Here is a 17,329-nt window from a genome sequence, read left to right as displayed (position 1 = left end):
AGGTGGTTATTGCAATTCGCACCTGTTCTGTCCTTCTCTATTGAAGCTGATGTCGTGTCGATTCTCGGGGTCGTATCGGTGAATACGTTGGGCACAATCGGTCCGCTGCGTATTCATGCGGAGGAGTACCTAGTCCAGGTGGAAGTTGCGTAGAGTCGCCGAATAGTCGGAATCGGCACTAGCGTCAGGGGACCCGTATCCGTTTTGAATGATGCAAAGGTGAGATTTGTATAGTTCCCTGGCCCCAACGAGTAGATGTAGGCGTCGGCAGTGTTCGGTGAAGTCCGGGTCCAAAAGACTCTGAATGTTACGAAGATTCTCAGCCTGTTCGCGAATTCGAGCAGCAAAGTAACTGGATCCGTGGCGCTCTTCTGGGTCGTGGCTGACGGGGATGGGGGGAAGGGGTGGGCTGACGAGCCGTTGGAGGTTGTGAAGGGTGTTGAGGACCAGCTGAACTTGTTCAATGAGAACCTGGATGTGTGCTTGCTTGGAGATCGGGGTGAGGGTCGGGTGGTGGTTGGTGATGTCGTACAACGCGCTCGCGTTGTCCCGAATTCTCGTAAGGAGGGAGAGGATGTCTAGTGGTTCGGGGCTCAGGGGGTTGCCTGCCGATGATTCTTGCTTGGTGTCGACGAGCGATGGTAGTTCGTCGTCCGCGTCGTACCCGTCGTCACGGAGTACCCAATGCTCGAGTTCGTCAAGGATAGTAAACTCGAGGCTCGCCTGGTCTGGTGTCCAAGAGCCGATGCTCAGGCGATATTCGTTCCAAATTGGGCTATGAAGGACGGCTCGTGCGTGAGTCCTTCCGATCCGGTCAAGCGTCCGTTGACAGATGAGTTCGATAGCTGCCTGTCTCTGAAGTGTTGGTGCTACTGGTCGATCGAGGAGTAATCCTTCCTGGTAGGTCGCACGTCTGTGTGCTTCCTCGAGCTGCCGAATGGAACGTTTGGCGTCCGCTGGTGTGGCTTGGCGTCGTACTAGGTTGTACGCTCGATGTTCCTCGGGGGTGCGGTTGTGGTTGTAGACGACTACCTCGTCGTCCGTGTAACTGACCGTAGTATGGTCACGGCCGTGCGTTCGTCGAAGTCGGTCTGCGAGTTGACAAATAGAGTGCGCCACGGTGAGTCCTATCCAGGGCGTGGTGGGAGAACTTCTATTCTAATGTTACGCTGAAGTACCAACACAAGTCTATCCAGACTTATCACGCAGACTTATCCAAGTACGCGGTGTAGCACACGGGAGAGAGAGTATCGCACAAGTCCCTAGATTGAGGGATATAGGGATACAGGAGGTAACGAAGAAGAGAACAGAAGTGGGGAGCCTCTACCGACTACAGGCCTCCTTATATACTATGGGGTACCGACCATATTAGGAAGGAAAAGGTAACCGACCAAAGTGGGGAGGTATGAGAAGACTGTAAAGGAACACGTCTGGTCGAGGCTGGGCCCGGTATAGTACATGGCCTAGGTCAGGGTCCTGTGATATAACTGAAAGGGGATAGAGGCGGGACAGGGTCCTGAGTCTAGGTCAGGGTCGGGTAATGTAACCAAAACGGGAAGGGGGCGCGACAAGGGTCGGGGTCTGGGTCAGGGTAAAGTAATGTAACCGAAAAGGGAAAGGGTCAGGGTCGGACTCAGGGTCCGGTCATATAGACGAAAGGGGAAATATTAAGGGAGAGGGCCGGGACTAGGAACGCAGTCGTCAGGGGTCGGAATGGGGGATGGTAGTGTACAGGCGGACGACAGGGGAACGGGAGGGTAAGCATAGGTCACCAGGAACAGGAAGGGGGGTGGAGTGTACACGAGGGCGACGAGAAGGAGTAGTCCAATAGCGAAAAGATAGGGGGTGGGGCGTACCAACGGTAACAGTAGGGCTGCTAGCTACCTACAGAGGAGATGGGGGATCGACAAGAAGATCAAGTCTGAGGCAGGGAACCTCAGACTTGATCTTCTCGTCGATCCCCCATCTCCTTTGTAGGTAGCTAGCAGCCCTACCTCTTCACTGCCCCTTCTAGTCTAGGGAATCTACTTCTTTGCATCATCTCTTGCTGTGTCACCTGGAGTTGCTTCGCCCCTCAGCACCAACCCCATCACCAGTGAGCTTGTCTTTGTTTATCTAGTGGCACAGCTCGTTGACTGTGACAAGTCCGGGGGTTTATATACTGAGAAGCCGGTGTCCTTTAAGTCCGAATCGGAGGTGGAGGTCCGATCGGAGGTGACGGAATACCGACGCTAAGTATAGAAGTGATGTAAGTGGCACCAGGCACTGATATGGGAAAACGGACATTCCAGCGGAGATAGGGTAGACGCTCGGAAAGCCATATGGGCCCCGGCGGGGAACGGAAAGGAAACGGAAAGGAAATCGAAACCAGTACGTAAGTATCTATTTGTAAGCAAGTCCGGAGGTCCGGCGGAGTTAGCGCAGTGTCCGACAGAGTTCCGGAGGGACTTAGGCATGGGACGTAACAACCTCCAGCAGACCACATGATAGTAGTATCAAAGGTCAGAAGACAGAAAGGAATGCATAAGCATTTATTTATAAGCAGGCCAGAGTTCCAACAAAGGATGTTCAGGTTCTCATCAGAGTCCTGGAGGAACTTGGGCATAGAGCATCACAAGTTCAAAAACTGGGTGGAGATTGGAAGGACAATGCTAGCTCATGTCCAAGAGCTCAATCATTTTTAGAAACTATGCCTGTTATCAGGCCAGAACCTATCCTCTTCATCTCTATAGAGGGTGCCAGATGATTCAAGACAACTAACCCCTGCTCCTTCTCTTTGTTTCTGCTGCCATCCTGCTCAAGAGCATGAGCAGCGTCACAGCAGTTATGGCGACCTCATACCTTGCTTACGGGAAGACTCGAATACCCTCCGAGAACCCTGAACGGTCGTGCATTCTTCAAGGAGGGTTGCCATACACCTCCGACTTGGGCTCCCCCCATAACGTCATAGAATAGGAGTGCAGTATCCTCGTAGACGCGCTGGAAGGCCATCAGATTGTGTGCGTTGGTACATCAAACAGAAATCTCACTGTCAGGTCTCTGAATAATGCTGCAGCGGGGTCAAAACCAGGCAAGACTGACGACGTGGAGTTCGCGAGGCCGGCGTTAGCATACTGGGCTTTCGCAGCCCAAATGGAAGGATCCGCCTCCACACTTTGATAATAGCGAGGCAAAACGGCGGGGTTGAGCTCAGCAACGAAGTCGTAGTCTTCCGTGGGATGCTGGAACAGTCGCTACGATATCGCGTAAGCCCCTGCTGACAATATACTTCAGTGCGGACACAAACCGTTACTTCTAAGTCTTGAGAGTCCCACTGAGCTAGGCTCGCCCACGTGGCCTTCGCAAGAGTGGTTATGCGCCGTGCAACGACGGCGTTGGGACCAGATGATGTCCACACGTGGCCCGACGCATCAAACTGGGTGACTAGAGACCACGGTGCAGTGCCAGAAGCGGACGGCGAGGCGTCCGCAGTCGCTACGTCCTGATCACTGAAGTCCAACGGCACAACTAGACCCTTGGTCCAGTCCCAATCCTCGAGGAACTTCAAGACTTGGGCGAAACCTCGCTCCTTGGTCCCAGGCACCCCTGCGGGAAGCATCATCGTCTCCGCCGTGACACTGGCACCCGTCCGCAGGAAAATGTGAGCACAGAGCAACTCTACGGCCTCTTCGGAGACGTGACTGCAGAGCAACCAATGTGACGCGAACCACCGCTTCGTCAACCGAACAGTTCCCGCAAATGCCGCGAACTTGTGAGAAAGCGCAGCAATGACGCGATGATGTCGTGGGGCATGGATGAACCTCCGGAGGTAGACGTCGCGCGCCTTGAGCGCAGCCTGTCGTTCGCGGGCTTCTTCTCCCGTAATATTACGCCTCAGAGCTTTCGGGACGCGGGACTGCTCGTTGATGACACGATCTAAAAGCGTTGCCTCGCGATCATGCCATATACGTACGCGAAATGCCCAACCGTCCGGTGTGACGATATCGAGAGCGGCCTCGTCCTGGATCTCCGTCCGCGCGGTATGTTCGCCGAGGACGACGCTCGCCTGCAACCCCTTCGCGGCCGCCATGAGTGCAGTCGCCATTCGCTCGAAGAAAGCAAGTTTGATCTTCTGGATGGCGCGTAGGTCGTCAGGCCATCTGCCAGACTTCTCGAACTCCACAATGACCTCCATGGCGGGCAGATACGAGGCAGTCGTGGGAATCCCAACCCGCGATGACGGCGTCACCGCGATCGGCACGAAGACTTCCGTGTGTCTGAGCGAAGCAGAGACGGGGCTCACGTTCAGGATCGCGAGTGGGAACTGGTCGTCGAGGGATTTAATCTGCTTGACAAGGGCATCGAAAGCGGTGAGCGCCGCCTTGAAACCAGCAACTGCCCCTCGTGCCTCATACAGTGATCGGATGGACTCCGGCGCCTTCAGTAGAGCGTCGAACTGGGTTTGCCAGGTTTTGACGTCCTCCGCCCCGATCCCTAGATGTCTGCGTAGGAGGTGCTTGACAACCAAGGAAGGGATGTGCGTTCGCTCGTCGACACTCTTCACATCCCAAACGACGCTCTCGGTGATCGAGCCATCCTTGAAACGACGCAGCTCGGCCTTCTCGCCCCAGAAGTCACGGAAACGTTTCGCCTGTTCGCTCTCCTGATCCTCAGCAGGAGGACCGTGGTCCACAAGCCGGAATGCGTGCTCGTTATCCAAGACGATGCCTATGTGTATGGCAGAGGGGTTAGCAGGCAGAGCCTGGGAGAGGGGCCTGACATCAGAGGACGGATGAAGCACTGCGATGGCCTTGGCGCGATTCCCCAGACCTCGGCGGAGCGTCGAAGTGAGCGTCGCGATGAGTGCGTTGTAGACCGACCCATGGTCGGCAACCAGATGTGCGGAGGGATTACGCATCACTGCCGACGAGACGTCGACACTGACATCAATGAGACAGGTGCCAGGCTTACGAATGATCAAAACGGACACACCGAAGAACAATGTCAAAGCGGCTGAACATATCTCGGTGATCTTGCAAGAACACGGTATGGAACGGATCTTCCGAAATTCCCGAGCGATCCAATGTTTCTAGCGTAGCTTGCGCATCGTATCTCAACTAATGAAGAGCGAAGACATCCATAAATCAGGCAACGTGAGAGTGACTTAAGCCCTACCAGATCTAGCGACGACAATGGTACACCGGCCAAGAGGTTGACAGACGATGTAGAGTCGACGAAAACCGCTTCATGGCTAGCGTAGCTCATCGGAGGAAACTGATTTATATCCATCACCTTCATGTACACGAGGAGATGAAGGTGTGAACTGACCCTATGTCCGTCCTTTGACTTGACGTAGACGGGTTGCTCAGCGAAATCGTGCCGCGCTAGGACGATGCGTTAAAATGCTAGCAGCCATGATAAGACGGTAGGGATACCTACCAAAGAAGTCAAGTGCAGCCTTGAACAGCTGATAAGAGCTTAATCCCTTGCCTAGAGGTTTTCGCTTCGTACCCGTCTTTTTCACAGCCACAGGCTGAGGTTCCTCGCCGTGAATGAGCATGTCGAGTACAGATGCCCACCACATACCCTTCCCTTCGAAGCCTCGAACGCATAGCCTACTACCCATACCGTATCCTCGTTGATTTGCCCAAACGCGAAGCAACGTAAGGGCGTCAGAGAAGGCAGGCACGTCTTGTTTCAGAGCATGGATAGCCAACAGATGTGCTTTTGGGGTGATCATATGCATCAACGCGGTGTTGTAAAGTGGCGTCGGCTCCTCTTTCGAGTCATGGTCTTGTCCTGACGTGCGAACATTGGAACGCGAAGGGGACAGGCGTTGGAGTGGAATGGGCGAATGCGGCAGGAACGGAATGATGCGGACTTGAACATTGAGCTTGCGGAATCCCTCAACGGATTCGTCTAGAATACCAGTTAGGTTCTCGCGCATAGATCGTTGACATAAAGTACCTACGTGGTCGCAACACCAACGTCGTGTACCTCGGATCTCCTGAAGTCGACTGAAAGAAGAGGTCACACGGCAATGGAGAATTTTTGTTGACAAGAGCAGAGGCAATGGCAGACAAGTAGTATGCACGCTTCTGAAACACGCGCCCGTTGAGGTAGTCCTTCTCCTGGACTAGGCTCTGTAGAGCTGTCAGAATGTGTGATGTCAGTGGTACTGCACAACTCACCGATGGTATAGCCACAGCGACGTCAACCTCGTACTTGGAGGTATCTTTGCCCTTGACAGCAGTTTTGGTTGCCCAGCTTCCGGCAAGAACAATCTCTGACGGAGGTTCGAACGCAACTTTCCAGTTTGTATCTTCCGTCGGTAGTGGCCGAATGTAAGGTACGGCAACACCATTCTGGGAGAGCGTACGGGAAGCGTGGAGAGGATGTTGGGGAGGAGTAGAGGGCAGGTCCATGAGACGTTTGTGCAAGGAAAGGAGGAAGCCGTCGAGGGGCTGGGAGAGGTGGTATTTCGGACGGACATTGGGTAGAAGGACGTCGATCTGGTGAAGTGTGGGGATGGATGAGAGTGATGGAGAACAAGAGGGATACGCACCTGAAGCTTGAAGGACGTTGATCGATAGAGCTCTGTGGCGTCCTTGATATTTCTGAGTTCTTCACCTGTGGGAGGTTTGAGAAGATGCGTGCCAGGATGGTCGCCAGAGCCTGGAGGAGGGCTGTCCTGAGGATCTTCCGTTCCGGAATCATCTTCGTCGCGAACACTGCCGGGTGCCTGGGATATATGAGCGTCGGAGAGGGGCTCTGATTCATCGGAAAGCTCCTCGTCGCGACGTCGCTGCAATACGGTTGAGAGGTATGAAGGCGCGATGGAAATGGGTAGGGCAAGAAATACCTTGGGGCTGGGTGCGGAGCCGGGGGCTCGCTTCCGCTTGAGGTTAAGTGCCATGGTCTGGTCGCGCGTCCAGTATCTTCGTTGCGACTTGATCCTTGGCGGCTTAGAACAGTGAGGGGAGATGTTGCGGTAGTGCGAGGACGGCGGGCGAGAGGACAGGACTGCGAGTCCGACTTCTGCAAGGACAGACGCCCATCAACTTTTCCCTCACAAGCGCCCATCCGCATCGAGATCAGATCTCGTACACCATCCCCGTGACATCACCACTTGGCCTCCTTCGACCGCGAAAGCCTTCATACTTTCAAAGTATCCTCCATGGCTGCACTTCGTATTCCTCAGAGCGCCGTACAGATGACCTGCAAGAACTTTGGGTGGCATACACCTTGTGTTTAAAGTGACCGTCAGGTATGAGCACTTCTGTTCGATAACTTGTCAAAGCGGTAAGTACCTGCAACAGCCAGTTCATCGACCAGACACACTTATGCTCGGTCTCTAACGAGCAGAAAACGTTCCCTTCGTCCTGTCTCTCACTCGTTTCGTCCCTCACAACATCGTCGTACCTCCGCGATATGGTAGTCATTGAGTTACGCCTCCGAGATCTGCCAGCCTTGAGTGCAAAAACCCTTCATCACACGACGATTTGAGGGGAATGAACACCTACCAGGTTGTCGACGACTGGCTTCCGTTTGACTCGTACTACCATGGATGTCTATAGAGATGAAAGTCGCACATCCGGCAACGTTCCCCGGCTTCGCATCCAACCCAAGCTGACAACTAGTACGGATAGAATTTTGTCTCACGACCGAACTGGTCCACCATCGCACCACAAACCCACTGCGCTTCGTGCCGCCTTACCCTGGTTCATGTAGTGTCGGTCACCTTCCTCGGTCGGGGTTAAAGACTTGTGACAAACATGTGTATATAATAAGCCCAACGTCTTCCACGCTCGAAAGCACGGCATATTCTGACTACCGCCTCACTCCCACAGCATGATGTGACTTCATGTAATCGGGCCTTTTGTCCGTCGAGGCCGCAGTATTCTCGCAGCCTGCTTGTGTGGCGCATGACTACTGGTTTGTGTACATTGCGTCTCGAGCCACCAGTACTTGCAGGAGGTAGATGGGGGAAATGCAGCTCTCCCTTGGCATTCAGAGGTGAGCAGGCTTGCAGGCTTTATGATAGTGCTTGAAGTAGCAACCATCTAGCGACCATTAGCAGAACGTGCTACCGCGGTCGACTCGACGGCTGAAGACGCCAGGGTCAGCACAAGGTAATCCCGGAACCGGTCTGACCACCGCCAAGTCCCTCCAACCATTGAGCCCGAGAACCCCAGGTACGTGTCCCATATAGTACTCACGTCCAGTAGTCGTAGACTACGGATATGACATCGTGATTGATGGTACCTGATGAATAGCGTACAATCCAGGGGGCATCGAGCGTCCGATGTGAGCGTGAGGCGATGATCCGCTAACAAGCTCTGGAACCCACGCACGTCCCCTTCAGTCCTCAATAACGATGACTTCACCCGGGTCTGTTCGTGGCGCACCAGATGTCGACGAATTCCCTCCCCCACGCCGTTTCGTCGCCGGTCTCTGCATCACCTCATCCTCGGTCGACAGGTCGATATCGACCGCTCCGGTAGCCGCAGACGTCCCTCTCTTCCGCTTCGACCCAGCCACAACCACAGCCACAGGTCCCGCTGCTCGAGCTCTCGTCGCTCTTGACCGTGTTACTGGCGCATCCTCGTCCGAGTCCTCGATAGTGATCGTCTCCGCCTCGACAGGTGTGGCCGTCCTTGACGCTGTGGTCGAACGACCGACCGCGCCCGTCGAAGCCGCGCTGAATGGAGAAATGGGCGCAGGGCTGGCCGAGGCCTTGCCCTTGCCTTTGTCTTTTGTAGGTTGTGGACGGGCGTAGAGCTCTGTCCAGCGTCTCGCTTCCCGATCATGCTGAGCTCGGTTGCGGATATACTCAGTGGCTATGGAGGGAACTGGGGGAGTAGCATGAGGTCAACTGCAGTACAAGTAGATATGCGTTCCGACGAGTACCTAGAGGATCCTCTGTACAAGGTAGAGGAATGGTCATGAGCCATTCAGCACTCGCGCCGAAGGAAGTATATACGTACTTGGATTTGGGTCGGTAAGTAGGGACGACAACGATAGGACGACTTTGAAGAGAGACAGAGCCGGTGACCAGTTGTGCTTCAGGATATCGATGCAAATGCTCCCGCGCTCGTTTATATTCATATGGTAAATGCTTGATACACAGACAGTCAGAATACAGCGAGGTGGAAAGCGTCGTACATCACCGACTCACCGAGTACGAAAGGTCATCCTAGGAGCGGAGAATCTGAAGGAAACGATGTGGTGTGCACACAATGAACTTACGAGTGGAACCACGGACTTACGGGTAATCGTGACCGAGTACGATTTCTACGTGAAAGACGCCGCCTTCGTAGACGCTACCCTCTGGGCCTGGTATGACGGCCATCCAATGGAAAAGGTCGTCATCGGACGGGGCGAGCTTGATGGCACCGAGGTCCTCCTTCTTGAGGTCGGCGATCTCGCGGTGTATGCGTTTGAGAGTGGTCTGTGGCAAGGAGTCAGACGGGACCAGGAGACGAGAGGGAGAGAGAGACATACAGCGGTCGCGTGTGAGGGAGGCATGGGAGTGCGAGGACGTACGAGGAGGTGAGTAGAGAGGAGAGAGTACTTGGCCTGAAGCTGAACGCAAGGCGTTGTTCCAAGATCTACTGAGACATCCGAGCGACGCGGAGTTTACAGAGACGCCCGAATGGGTTATGTCAGCCTCTGAGCGCCTCAGTGGGCGTCTGCCGGGTGTGCAAGCGGCCGCCCGAGCCGTTGTCTGGCTGAGTCTGGGGATGAGTCGCGCACGTTTCTCTTTCGCACCACCATGCTCTCCGTCGTCTGAGTCCGCCTCTCACCTCGCCAGCATTCAGCGTACCTCAGGAATCCTGTATCCCTCTTTGTCTTGCAACTCCCATTCACCCCACGATGATCACTCGAATATCGGCTTAAACATCTTTGTCCCCCCTTCGTTATATCTCTCCGAAGCAACCATCAAGTAACACTACTGCAACAAACGCGTATCCAGCTTCCAATGTTCGGTGAGCACGAGTCAGAAAGCCCCCGTGTTTCCTCCCCCTGGGACCCCTTCCTCCCAACTCCTCCCTCTCGCGGCGTTTCCCCCCAGGTCAACGCCGCACTCCACAATGGCATCCCAAAGCTAGTTCCCGAGGTAGAGGAGGTGAGCGTCATATCCATCTCTCCGTAGTTCGTAGTCTCTCATCACTCACACAGGGCAACGTCGAGTACAAGCTCAAGCTCACCCACATCTCGAACGCCCGCTTCGCCCGTCTCGTCACTCAGCTCAAATGGCGTCTCCTTGAGGGCGGCGGTCAGGCCTACTACGAGCTCGGTGTCGCCGACTCGGGCGCCCTCATCGGCCTCTCCCGCGCAGACCTCGAAGAATCTCTGGAGACACTCGAGATGATGGCCGGCGAAATCGGCGCGTCCGTCATCGTCGTCAAAGAGATCGAAGTCCCTCCCACCATAGCCGCCCTCGCCGATAAAGACAGCGGATACACCGACCCCGACACCGGCGAGTGGACTCGCAAGATGCGCCGACGTGCTCCCGCCGGCGGTGGCCCTGCCTTCTCGGACGGAGGGGACGGCTCGACATCGGCCACCACCACCGAGGCTGAGACGGACTTTTCCTTCGCCGACTTTGCGGATCAGGACGACGTGTCCACGTCGTGTCCGACATCATATCGCGGTCCTGACATAGCCGCATTCTCCGCGACGATCACGTCCATTGCGCACCGCCCTGTCCGCACAAACCCTTCGCGTCCGACCGCTCAGTCCTCCCCCTTCATAGCGCCCATAGACGACGACCTGGCTCTGTTCTCTATGGAGCCGGAGCCCGCATTCCCGGATGAGACGGATACACCCGCATCGGGCGTCATAGCCGATGACGAGCTAGATCTCGCCTTCGGCCTTGAAGCCGGCCTTGGCCCTCGCCGTGCGTCCTTCGCCGGCCTTGAGATCGCAGCGGTCTACAAGCCGCGTCCCGTCCGACATCGGGTGCGCCCTGGGGCGTCGGCTCCCCTTGGACCGACGCCTGGGAGGCATGGCAAGCGAAGCAACAAGAACAAGGAGAGGAAGGCCCACCCATGGCAACAGAGAGGCATCGCGGCCTCTGGGCAGGACGGGCTCAGCAAGGAGGAGAAATCGCTGCAAAGACGGCTCGCGCGCGACAAGAAGCGTGAGGAGAAGCGAAACGCGCTCATCGCTCTAGCTCAGGCGGAGACGCGAGACGAGGGTGAACCTGTTACCAGCGGGTCGCACGCCCCCGCCACGGTGCTTGCTGGCTCTCAGGATGAGGATGTCGGCAGCAAGGCGTCAGCGCTGTTGGTGGACGTAGACGAGGAGGCCAACACGCTCGCCAGCGGCGTCGACGGTCTCCACGCCGCAGTGGACAGCACTGGCGTCGCTGAAGATGATTCCCCCGAGACGTCTCCTGTGCTGCAGGCCCGGCAGCTGGCGGAGATCGTCGTAGCGACTGCAGAAGTCGGCCGGGAGCCGCGGTTAATCGTGGAGGCGCTTGTAGTCCGCAAGATGTCGATCGAAGAGGCGACGCTGGACTTTGGAAGGTTAGCAATTCTATGACTGCGGATCTGGTCGTGTTTGTGCGATTCGCTCGTGCGATGGTACGGGTTATGGATCGCGACGGACAGCTAATAGAAGATCGTACTGGATTAGTGTGTGTATATAGTTCAGTGTGCCTGGAAATGAGGATGCAAACGTATATTCATGGAGCGATATGTATGTGGATGCTCGCGGGCGTGGAAGGGGACATGCGGGGGAGGAGAGAAGAGATGCTGCGGAAGGCGATAGGAAGGGAGTGCCTGGCGTTCTGTTGGACTGGTCCCGGCGAGCTGACTGGGAGACTGCGAGCTGTCCCACCCTGCGCCGTTGCTTTCTCACATCCTCGGCCTTCGTCTACCGCCGCTGCCAACGGTGACAATTCCGAGCGCCTCGATGGCACTATGCCGTGTTGTCCCAGTTTCTACAAGCGATGATATCCTCAGCGGTCACTCGGAGGCCCGCGGGGAGAGCGGTCAAGGACAGAGAGCAGTGATGCAGTATGCTACCGACAAGCTCGCGACGCTTGAGAAATATAAGACAGATCGAGCGCACGAGAAGGCAGTCCGGGCGAGGGAGGACAGTATCCGGCCGTTGTCTTATCTCACACGATTGTTGTCGCCGGGAGGAGGCCCCTGAGCGAGTAAGCCCAGCCCAGCCCAGCAGTCGCAGCTGAGTGCCGCCGGTGCCAGGGCGTGCGCTGTTTCGCTCCCTTCCCCCTTCCTCCTCCTCCTCCTCCCCCTGCCCTCCCCGGTCTCCCTCCCCTCGCGTCTCCCGCGCTACCCGCGCGATCTGTCCTATTGCCTCCGACTCGACTCTCCTCGGCATTGCGAACAGGCCCCGGTAAGCGTGCTGACCTCGTCAGCGCACCTTCCCTCAGCTGCCTACTACAGCCGCCGCCGACTCCCTGTCCTTTACGCTTTCTTCGCCTTTGCTATCTCGTGCCTGCGTCCGTCTTGCTGCCCTATCTGCTCCTGCTCATATCCTCGCGCCACCCATCCTTGTCTACGACACGTTCGCCTTGCGACGCCCCAGGACATCGCGCACCGAACGCGCACTCCCCCATGAAATGTCCGCAGAGGTGGAGGAGGACCATCGCCCCTCGCCCTCTTCGATAGCCTCCTTCTCATCTTTTGAGGGCGAGAAATCCATCCGTGCGTTCTCTCTTCCTTCTGTCTCCTTGCTTCCATATATCCCTGCTTGCGCGTCCCACCTCCCGAACCTCTGCTCACCTTCGTGCAGGACCACGCCAGTTTGACGACTCCGAATCGTTGTCTTCCCGCCATACAGAGGATCCTCCCGACTTCTTCGATCCCAACTATGCCAATGATATCACCTGGCTCGGTACGCTTCCCCGCCGTTCTCTCCCCGAGCCGACACTGACCTATCCCACCCTCCGCTTCCCAACCTCGACGCCCCTTACGCAGAAGACGACTCTCCCTATCCAGAGGTCCGTTCCGCCGTCGCAAACTACGATGACCAGTCCATGCCAATCAACACCCTGCGTGCTTGGGTGCTCGGCATTCTCTGGGCCATCATCATCCCTGGCGTCAATGAGTTCTACTATTTCCGCTATCCGTCTATTATGGTCACCGGGGTACGTCCTCCTTTTCGACCCGCTCGCGCGTGCAACGCGACCTGCCTCTTGCGTGCACGCCCATGTGGCCTACAAGCATCCCTCCAACCGCGCTGACCGCGCTCCCCAGATTGTTGCGCAGCTCATCAGCTTCCCACTCGGAAGAGCCTGGGCGCGATGGATCCCGCAGTGGAAAGTGTTCGGAATGGCCCTGAACCCCGGCATGTTCACCATCAAAGAACACGTAAGGAACCCGCCATCACCTCTGTACTGTGCTTGACAATGATGACCGACTGGATCGGACCCGCAGGTGCTGATCACCATCATGGCCGGAGTCGGCGCTCAGTCCGCGTACGCGGTAGGTGTCCTTATGTGCTATCGTCGAGGTGCCTCATTGACCATGGGTCGCCGTAGACGGAGATCATCGCTGTCCAACGGGTCTGGTACAAGCAGAATTTCAACTTCGGATGTAGGTCGCATGCGTCTCCCGTTGATCCGGCCGAGCACCCATTAACCGCTGTTAAGATCAATGGATGCTCGTAATGTCGACACAGGTAAGCAACTTCCTCAAGGTCGCCCTGCAAGCACTGACTACATGTCGCCCAGCTCATTGGCTTCTCGGTCGGAGGTCTGGCGCGTAGATTGGTACGGATTTGAGTTGCCTTTCGAAGCACATTCACCAAACTGGCTAATCACTCGGCTGCCTGTCATCGCGCAACCAGCTCGTTGCACCTGCGTCTATGAGTAGGTCCTCGTCTGCTTATCATCACGCTGTCGAGGACTCACCTGTCCCACTCCAGTATGGCCGAACACTTTGGTGCTCTGCGCGTTGTTCAACACTTTGCATTCCCAGAGCTATGCAGGGATAGGTCGTCATGATGGACTCAGTCGGGAACGATTCTTTGCATACGCTTTCGTCTCCGCTGCCGTCTGGTGTGCGTATCGATTTGACCACGCTCGGTCTTCGTTCTCGTACTGATACGATCCGCTATTGGCGTCCTTGATTTGCTAGATATTGTCCCGGGATATCTATTCCAGGCATTGAGGTACGGCATATCGCCATAGGCCATTCGACTGACAGCCACACATCCTGATCCTTCTCGAACCTAGCGTTTTCACATGGGTAAGCACTTGAAACGTCGCAACCCGTTTCGTGGTGTCCTAATCGGCTCCTCTTTTAGGCGTGTTGGATAGCCCCTCATAACGCAGTAGGTCTATGTCTATTGGCTGCGTTTGGCCCTCGTTGAAACCTTCTCACCGCACAACAGAAAGTCAATGCGCTTTTTGGGTACGGTCCATCCTGTCATCTCGAAGATTCCACAGCCCAGTCTAACGATGTGACAGCTATCACAGCGGCATGGGCTTCTCGCTTTTGTCCTTCGACTGGAATCAAATCGCATTCATCGGCAGTCCGCTCGCGACACCTTGTGCGTCCATTAGTGGCCATGTCCGCTACCGATAGATCCCGCTGCTGACGATGACACAGGGTGGGCGGAAGCGAACGTGATCGTTGGCTTTCTGGTGTTCTATTGTGCGTCATATTGCCATCATTTGTGTGGAGTCCACCCGTTTGACTGTGCTGCTCGTCTCTAGGGTTCCTTGCACCGCTTGTCTACGTGCGTCTAGTGGTTCCCTTTGCGTCGTTGTTCCAGTTCATGACGATGGCCTGCTGTTCTCAGTTCACGAACGTCTGGTGCTCTCAGTACATGCCGTGAGTCCTAGATCTGACACGCGTCCAACTACGTCCTAACGTTGCACAGTATCTCCGCTCTAGGACCATACGACAACACGGGCAAGCGTAGAATCCAGATCCAGATAGTGCCTATGTATACTGATACCTTATCGTACGCAGGCCGGCCATACAACCTGACTCGCATACTCAACGCGGATTCAACATTCGACCTCCAAGCCTACAAGGACTACAGCCCCCTGTTCCTTTCCGCGACATTCGCGATATCATACGGGCTCGCCTTTGCGTCAATCACCGCTACCATCGTGCACGCCATCCTGTACTTCCGCAAGCCCATCGCGGTCCACTTGCACCGTTCGCTCGCCGAGCAGCCGGATATTCATGCACGCCTCATGTCCAAGTATCCCCCTGTCCCACAATGGTGGTAAGTGCGGCACAGTCTCACGAATTGTCGCATATTGAGGGATTCTGGTAGGTATGCCGGGATCTTGGTGGTGACATTCACGTTCTCGTGCCTCTGCATCAAGTTGTACCCAACGCAAATGACCATTTGGGCCCTGTTTGTGGCACTGTGCATCGCGCTTGTAAGTTGGAGACCTGATATGGTCGAGAGGTTGCTCACGGAACTCATAGGTATACTTGATTCCAGTTGGTATGTCGCTCCGAGAAATCGAAGGTATGTCGGGCTCATTCCCATGAATAGGCATGATCCAGGCCATTACCAATCGACAAGTTGGACTGAAGTAAGTCACGTCGGTCTGCACCAATACCGTCTTCTCTGATCTTGCTTCAGTGTCATCACCGAACTTGTCGTGGGATACATGCTTCCTGGCCGCCCGGTGGCGATGATGATGTTCAAGGTATGGCGACCATGTCAATCATATAGTCGAACGTATTACCAACCGTTTCCACTTGCCAGACTTGGGGATACATCACAATGTCGCAAGGTAGGAAGCTCGCCTGCCAAGTGAGCTGGGTGCATGCATATTCACGTTCTCCTTGCAGCGATGATTTTCACGTCTGATTTCAAGCTTGGGCATTACATGAAGATACCACCGAGGCCGATGTTCTGGTGCCAGGTATGTCGGCTGGTGCTTCCTGTATGGAATCGCTGTACTGAGCACTGTGACAAGGTTGTGGCCACTGTGGTTGCTGGCACCGTGCAGTTAGGTGTCGAGAACTGGATGTTCTCCAATATTCCGTGAGCATAGATGGCACTTCGATTGCCAAACTGGTTGGGGCTGATAGGACGGATAGCTTGATTTGCACGCCAGCGCAAAAGGACATGTCTGGATTCACCTGTCCAAACACAGAGGTGAGAATCGATACTCGCCGTGAGTAGGAGGGCACCTGATGAAAGTTCTTTCAGGTGTTTGCGACGGCGTCGGTAGTCGTGGGTGCAGCATATTGTTGATGGTGACTTGATTTCTGATGCTTTGCTAGTTTGGTGTTATCGGTCCTACATTACAGTTCTCGAAAGGCCAATTGTACTAGTGAGTAGTCAAGCACTCCACATTGAATTCCTTGCTGACGCGCCTTGCCTAGCCGTATGTACTCGATCAATCTTGTCAACACACCTTGTTAACCTTCCGGACAGCGCTACTATTCTTCTTCATCATCGGCGCCGTCTGCCCGCTGGCTGTTTGGTTGTTGACGAAACGATATCCCAACTCATGGCTCAATTACGTCAAGTGAGTACCTTTGGATATCCTATGCAGCTTTATTGCTGATGTTTTCCTCAAGCTTTCCGTAAGTTACCTGAACCCCTCTGCTCGATACCCGATTAACATGCCCGTCAAGTCTCATGTTCACTGGGGTCGGACTCATACCTCCTGCGAGCGCTGTGAATTATGTTCCTTGGGCTATGATCGGCTTCCTTTCGCAATATGTCATCCGCAGGAGATATTTTCCGTTCTGGGCAAAATATAATTGTAAGTCATCTCGCTGGACACCGAACGCCGTTTTATTGACTTGGGTCTAGATGTACTTTCCGCGGCGCTAGATGCAGGAACTGCGATATCAACCCTCCTCGTGTACTTTATGTGAGTCCTTTCGATCGCACCCTTCCAACGTACCAAGTAACCTCTTACTCCAGCCTTCAATATCCGAGGAACGGTGCGATTGGCCGTGACACCATTCAGCAGTGGTGGGGTAACACTGTTTTCAAGAACACTGCGGACTGGCATTCCGCGCCGTTACGGGTCGTGCCGCCTGGGGATCGCTTTGGGTACGTGTGGCATTGCCTATTCTTTGGTGAAATCTGCTCAGCAGCTCCGCACTCTGTATAGGCCGGACACTTGGTAGACTCACTGTTGTATCGTTAGATGTATTTTTGCCCCCATCTGCTATCGCACTGCTCGAAAATCTCAGGGAACGTCGTCCCCCATCAGGCCCCAGCCAGACACGGCACACCGTTGCTCCAAAAACAGACGCATCTCCCCTATTTCAGATGCGCAGATCCGGAGTCCCGAAAAAGAATTCCGCTGTCAAGGGGGGATAGAACTCCTGTTAAAGTTCTGTTGAGCGCAGATACCTAGTCTTCGCCAAATTGGCGTCGT

The 17,329-nt window shown here is 55.3% G+C and overlaps 4 protein-coding genes across 4 annotated transcripts; 2 read left to right on the top strand and 2 right to left on the bottom strand.

Moving 5' to 3' along the window:
* Nucleotides 1-2,596: 2,596 nt before the first annotated feature.
* Nucleotides 2,597-6,413, bottom strand: DICSQDRAFT_157625 (Nrap protein). Its single transcript, XM_007370224.1, has 10 exons — nucleotides 6,171-6,413; nucleotides 5,951-6,122; nucleotides 5,419-5,898; nucleotides 5,308-5,363; nucleotides 5,155-5,253; nucleotides 4,972-5,096; nucleotides 3,287-4,919; nucleotides 3,030-3,233; nucleotides 2,842-2,979; nucleotides 2,597-2,793 (listed from the first exon to the last, which is right to left on the bottom strand). The coding sequence occupies exons 1-10, from the start codon at nucleotides 6,402-6,404 to the stop codon at nucleotides 2,671-2,673; spliced, it is 3,264 nt and encodes a 1,087-aa protein (XP_007370286.1). The 5' UTR covers nucleotides 6,405-6,413; the 3' UTR covers nucleotides 2,597-2,670.
* Nucleotides 6,414-7,864: 1,451 nt separating this feature from the next.
* Nucleotides 7,865-9,516, bottom strand: DICSQDRAFT_140756 (uncharacterized protein). The gene is made up of 6 exons (XM_007370223.1): nucleotides 9,484-9,516; nucleotides 9,249-9,430; nucleotides 9,158-9,190; nucleotides 8,967-9,097; nucleotides 8,890-8,901; nucleotides 7,865-8,831 (listed from the first exon to the last, which is right to left on the bottom strand). Exons 1-6 carry the CDS (start codon nucleotides 9,505-9,507, stop codon nucleotides 8,341-8,343), a joined length of 873 nt encoding a protein of 290 aa, XP_007370285.1. The 5' UTR covers nucleotides 9,508-9,516; the 3' UTR covers nucleotides 7,865-8,340.
* Nucleotides 9,517-9,833: 317 nt separating this feature from the next.
* Nucleotides 9,834-11,863, top strand: DICSQDRAFT_157623 (uncharacterized protein). The gene is made up of 2 exons (XM_007370222.1): nucleotides 9,834-10,108; nucleotides 10,162-11,863. Exons 1-2 carry the CDS (start codon nucleotides 9,962-9,964, stop codon nucleotides 11,527-11,529), a joined length of 1,515 nt encoding a protein of 504 aa, XP_007370284.1. The 5' UTR covers nucleotides 9,834-9,961; the 3' UTR covers nucleotides 11,530-11,863.
* Nucleotides 11,864-12,574: 711 nt separating this feature from the next.
* On the top strand, nucleotides 12,575-17,059 carry DICSQDRAFT_70323 (OPT oligopeptide transporter; the record flags this gene model as incomplete). Its single annotated transcript, XM_007370221.1, has 32 exons — nucleotides 12,575-12,679; nucleotides 12,759-12,849; nucleotides 12,933-13,102; nucleotides 13,212-13,325; nucleotides 13,392-13,439; nucleotides 13,496-13,550; nucleotides 13,607-13,635; nucleotides 13,688-13,726; nucleotides 13,804-13,825; nucleotides 13,882-14,016; nucleotides 14,094-14,127; nucleotides 14,426-14,508; nucleotides 14,568-14,612; nucleotides 14,675-14,697; nucleotides 14,761-14,792; nucleotides 14,842-14,879; nucleotides 14,934-15,192; nucleotides 15,247-15,355; nucleotides 15,405-15,423; nucleotides 15,475-15,514; nucleotides 15,565-15,631; nucleotides 15,691-15,718; nucleotides 15,777-15,850; nucleotides 15,905-15,972; nucleotides 16,029-16,086; nucleotides 16,141-16,164; nucleotides 16,215-16,264; nucleotides 16,317-16,318; nucleotides 16,369-16,462; nucleotides 16,572-16,702; nucleotides 16,753-16,813; nucleotides 16,867-17,059. 32 exons carry the CDS (start codon nucleotides 12,575-12,577, stop codon nucleotides 17,057-17,059), a joined length of 2,340 nt encoding a protein of 779 aa, XP_007370283.1.
* Nucleotides 17,060-17,329: the final 270 nt, after the last annotated feature.

This window comes from Dichomitus squalens (assembly GCF_000275845.1).
Source record: "Dichomitus squalens LYAD-421 SS1 unplaced genomic scaffold DICSQscaffold_63, whole genome shotgun sequence".
NCBI lineage: Eukaryota > Fungi > Basidiomycota > Agaricomycetes > Polyporales > Polyporaceae > Dichomitus > Dichomitus squalens.
The sequence above is the reverse complement of the archived record's forward strand: the minus strand, read 5'-3'. Positions and strand labels throughout refer to the sequence as shown.

Excerpts from the sequence above, each read along its gene's own strand:
- DICSQDRAFT_157625 (XM_007370224.1), bottom strand. The coding sequence starts at position 6,404 with ATGGACCTGCCCTCTACTCCTCCCCAACATCCTCTCCACGCTTCCCGT. Across the intron at positions 5,364-5,418 it reads GGCTGCACTTGACTTCTTTG|CGCGGCACGATTTCGCTGAG; the intron begins GTAGGTATCCCT and ends GCATCGTCCTAG. Across the intron at positions 2,794-2,841 it reads CGAGTCTTCCCGTAAGCAAG|GATGGCAGCAGAAACAAAGA; the intron begins GTATGAGGTCGC and ends GCTCTTGAGCAG.
- DICSQDRAFT_140756 (XM_007370223.1), bottom strand. The coding sequence starts at position 9,507 with ATGCCTCCCTCACACGCGACCGCT. Across the intron at positions 9,431-9,483 it reads CTCCCTCACACGCGACCGCT|ACCACTCTCAAACGCATACA; the intron begins GTATGTCTCTCT and ends TCCTTGCCACAG. Across the intron at positions 9,098-9,157 it reads AGGATGACCTTTCGTACTCG|CATTTACCATATGAATATAA; the intron begins GTGAGTCGGTGA and ends CTGTGTATCAAG.
- DICSQDRAFT_157623 (XM_007370222.1), top strand. The coding sequence starts at position 9,962 with ATGTTCGGTGAGCACGAGTCAGAAAGCCCCCGTGTTTCCTCCCCCTGG. Across the intron at positions 10,109-10,161 it reads TAGTTCCCGAGGTAGAGGAG|GGCAACGTCGAGTACAAGCT; the intron begins GTGAGCGTCATA and ends TCACTCACACAG.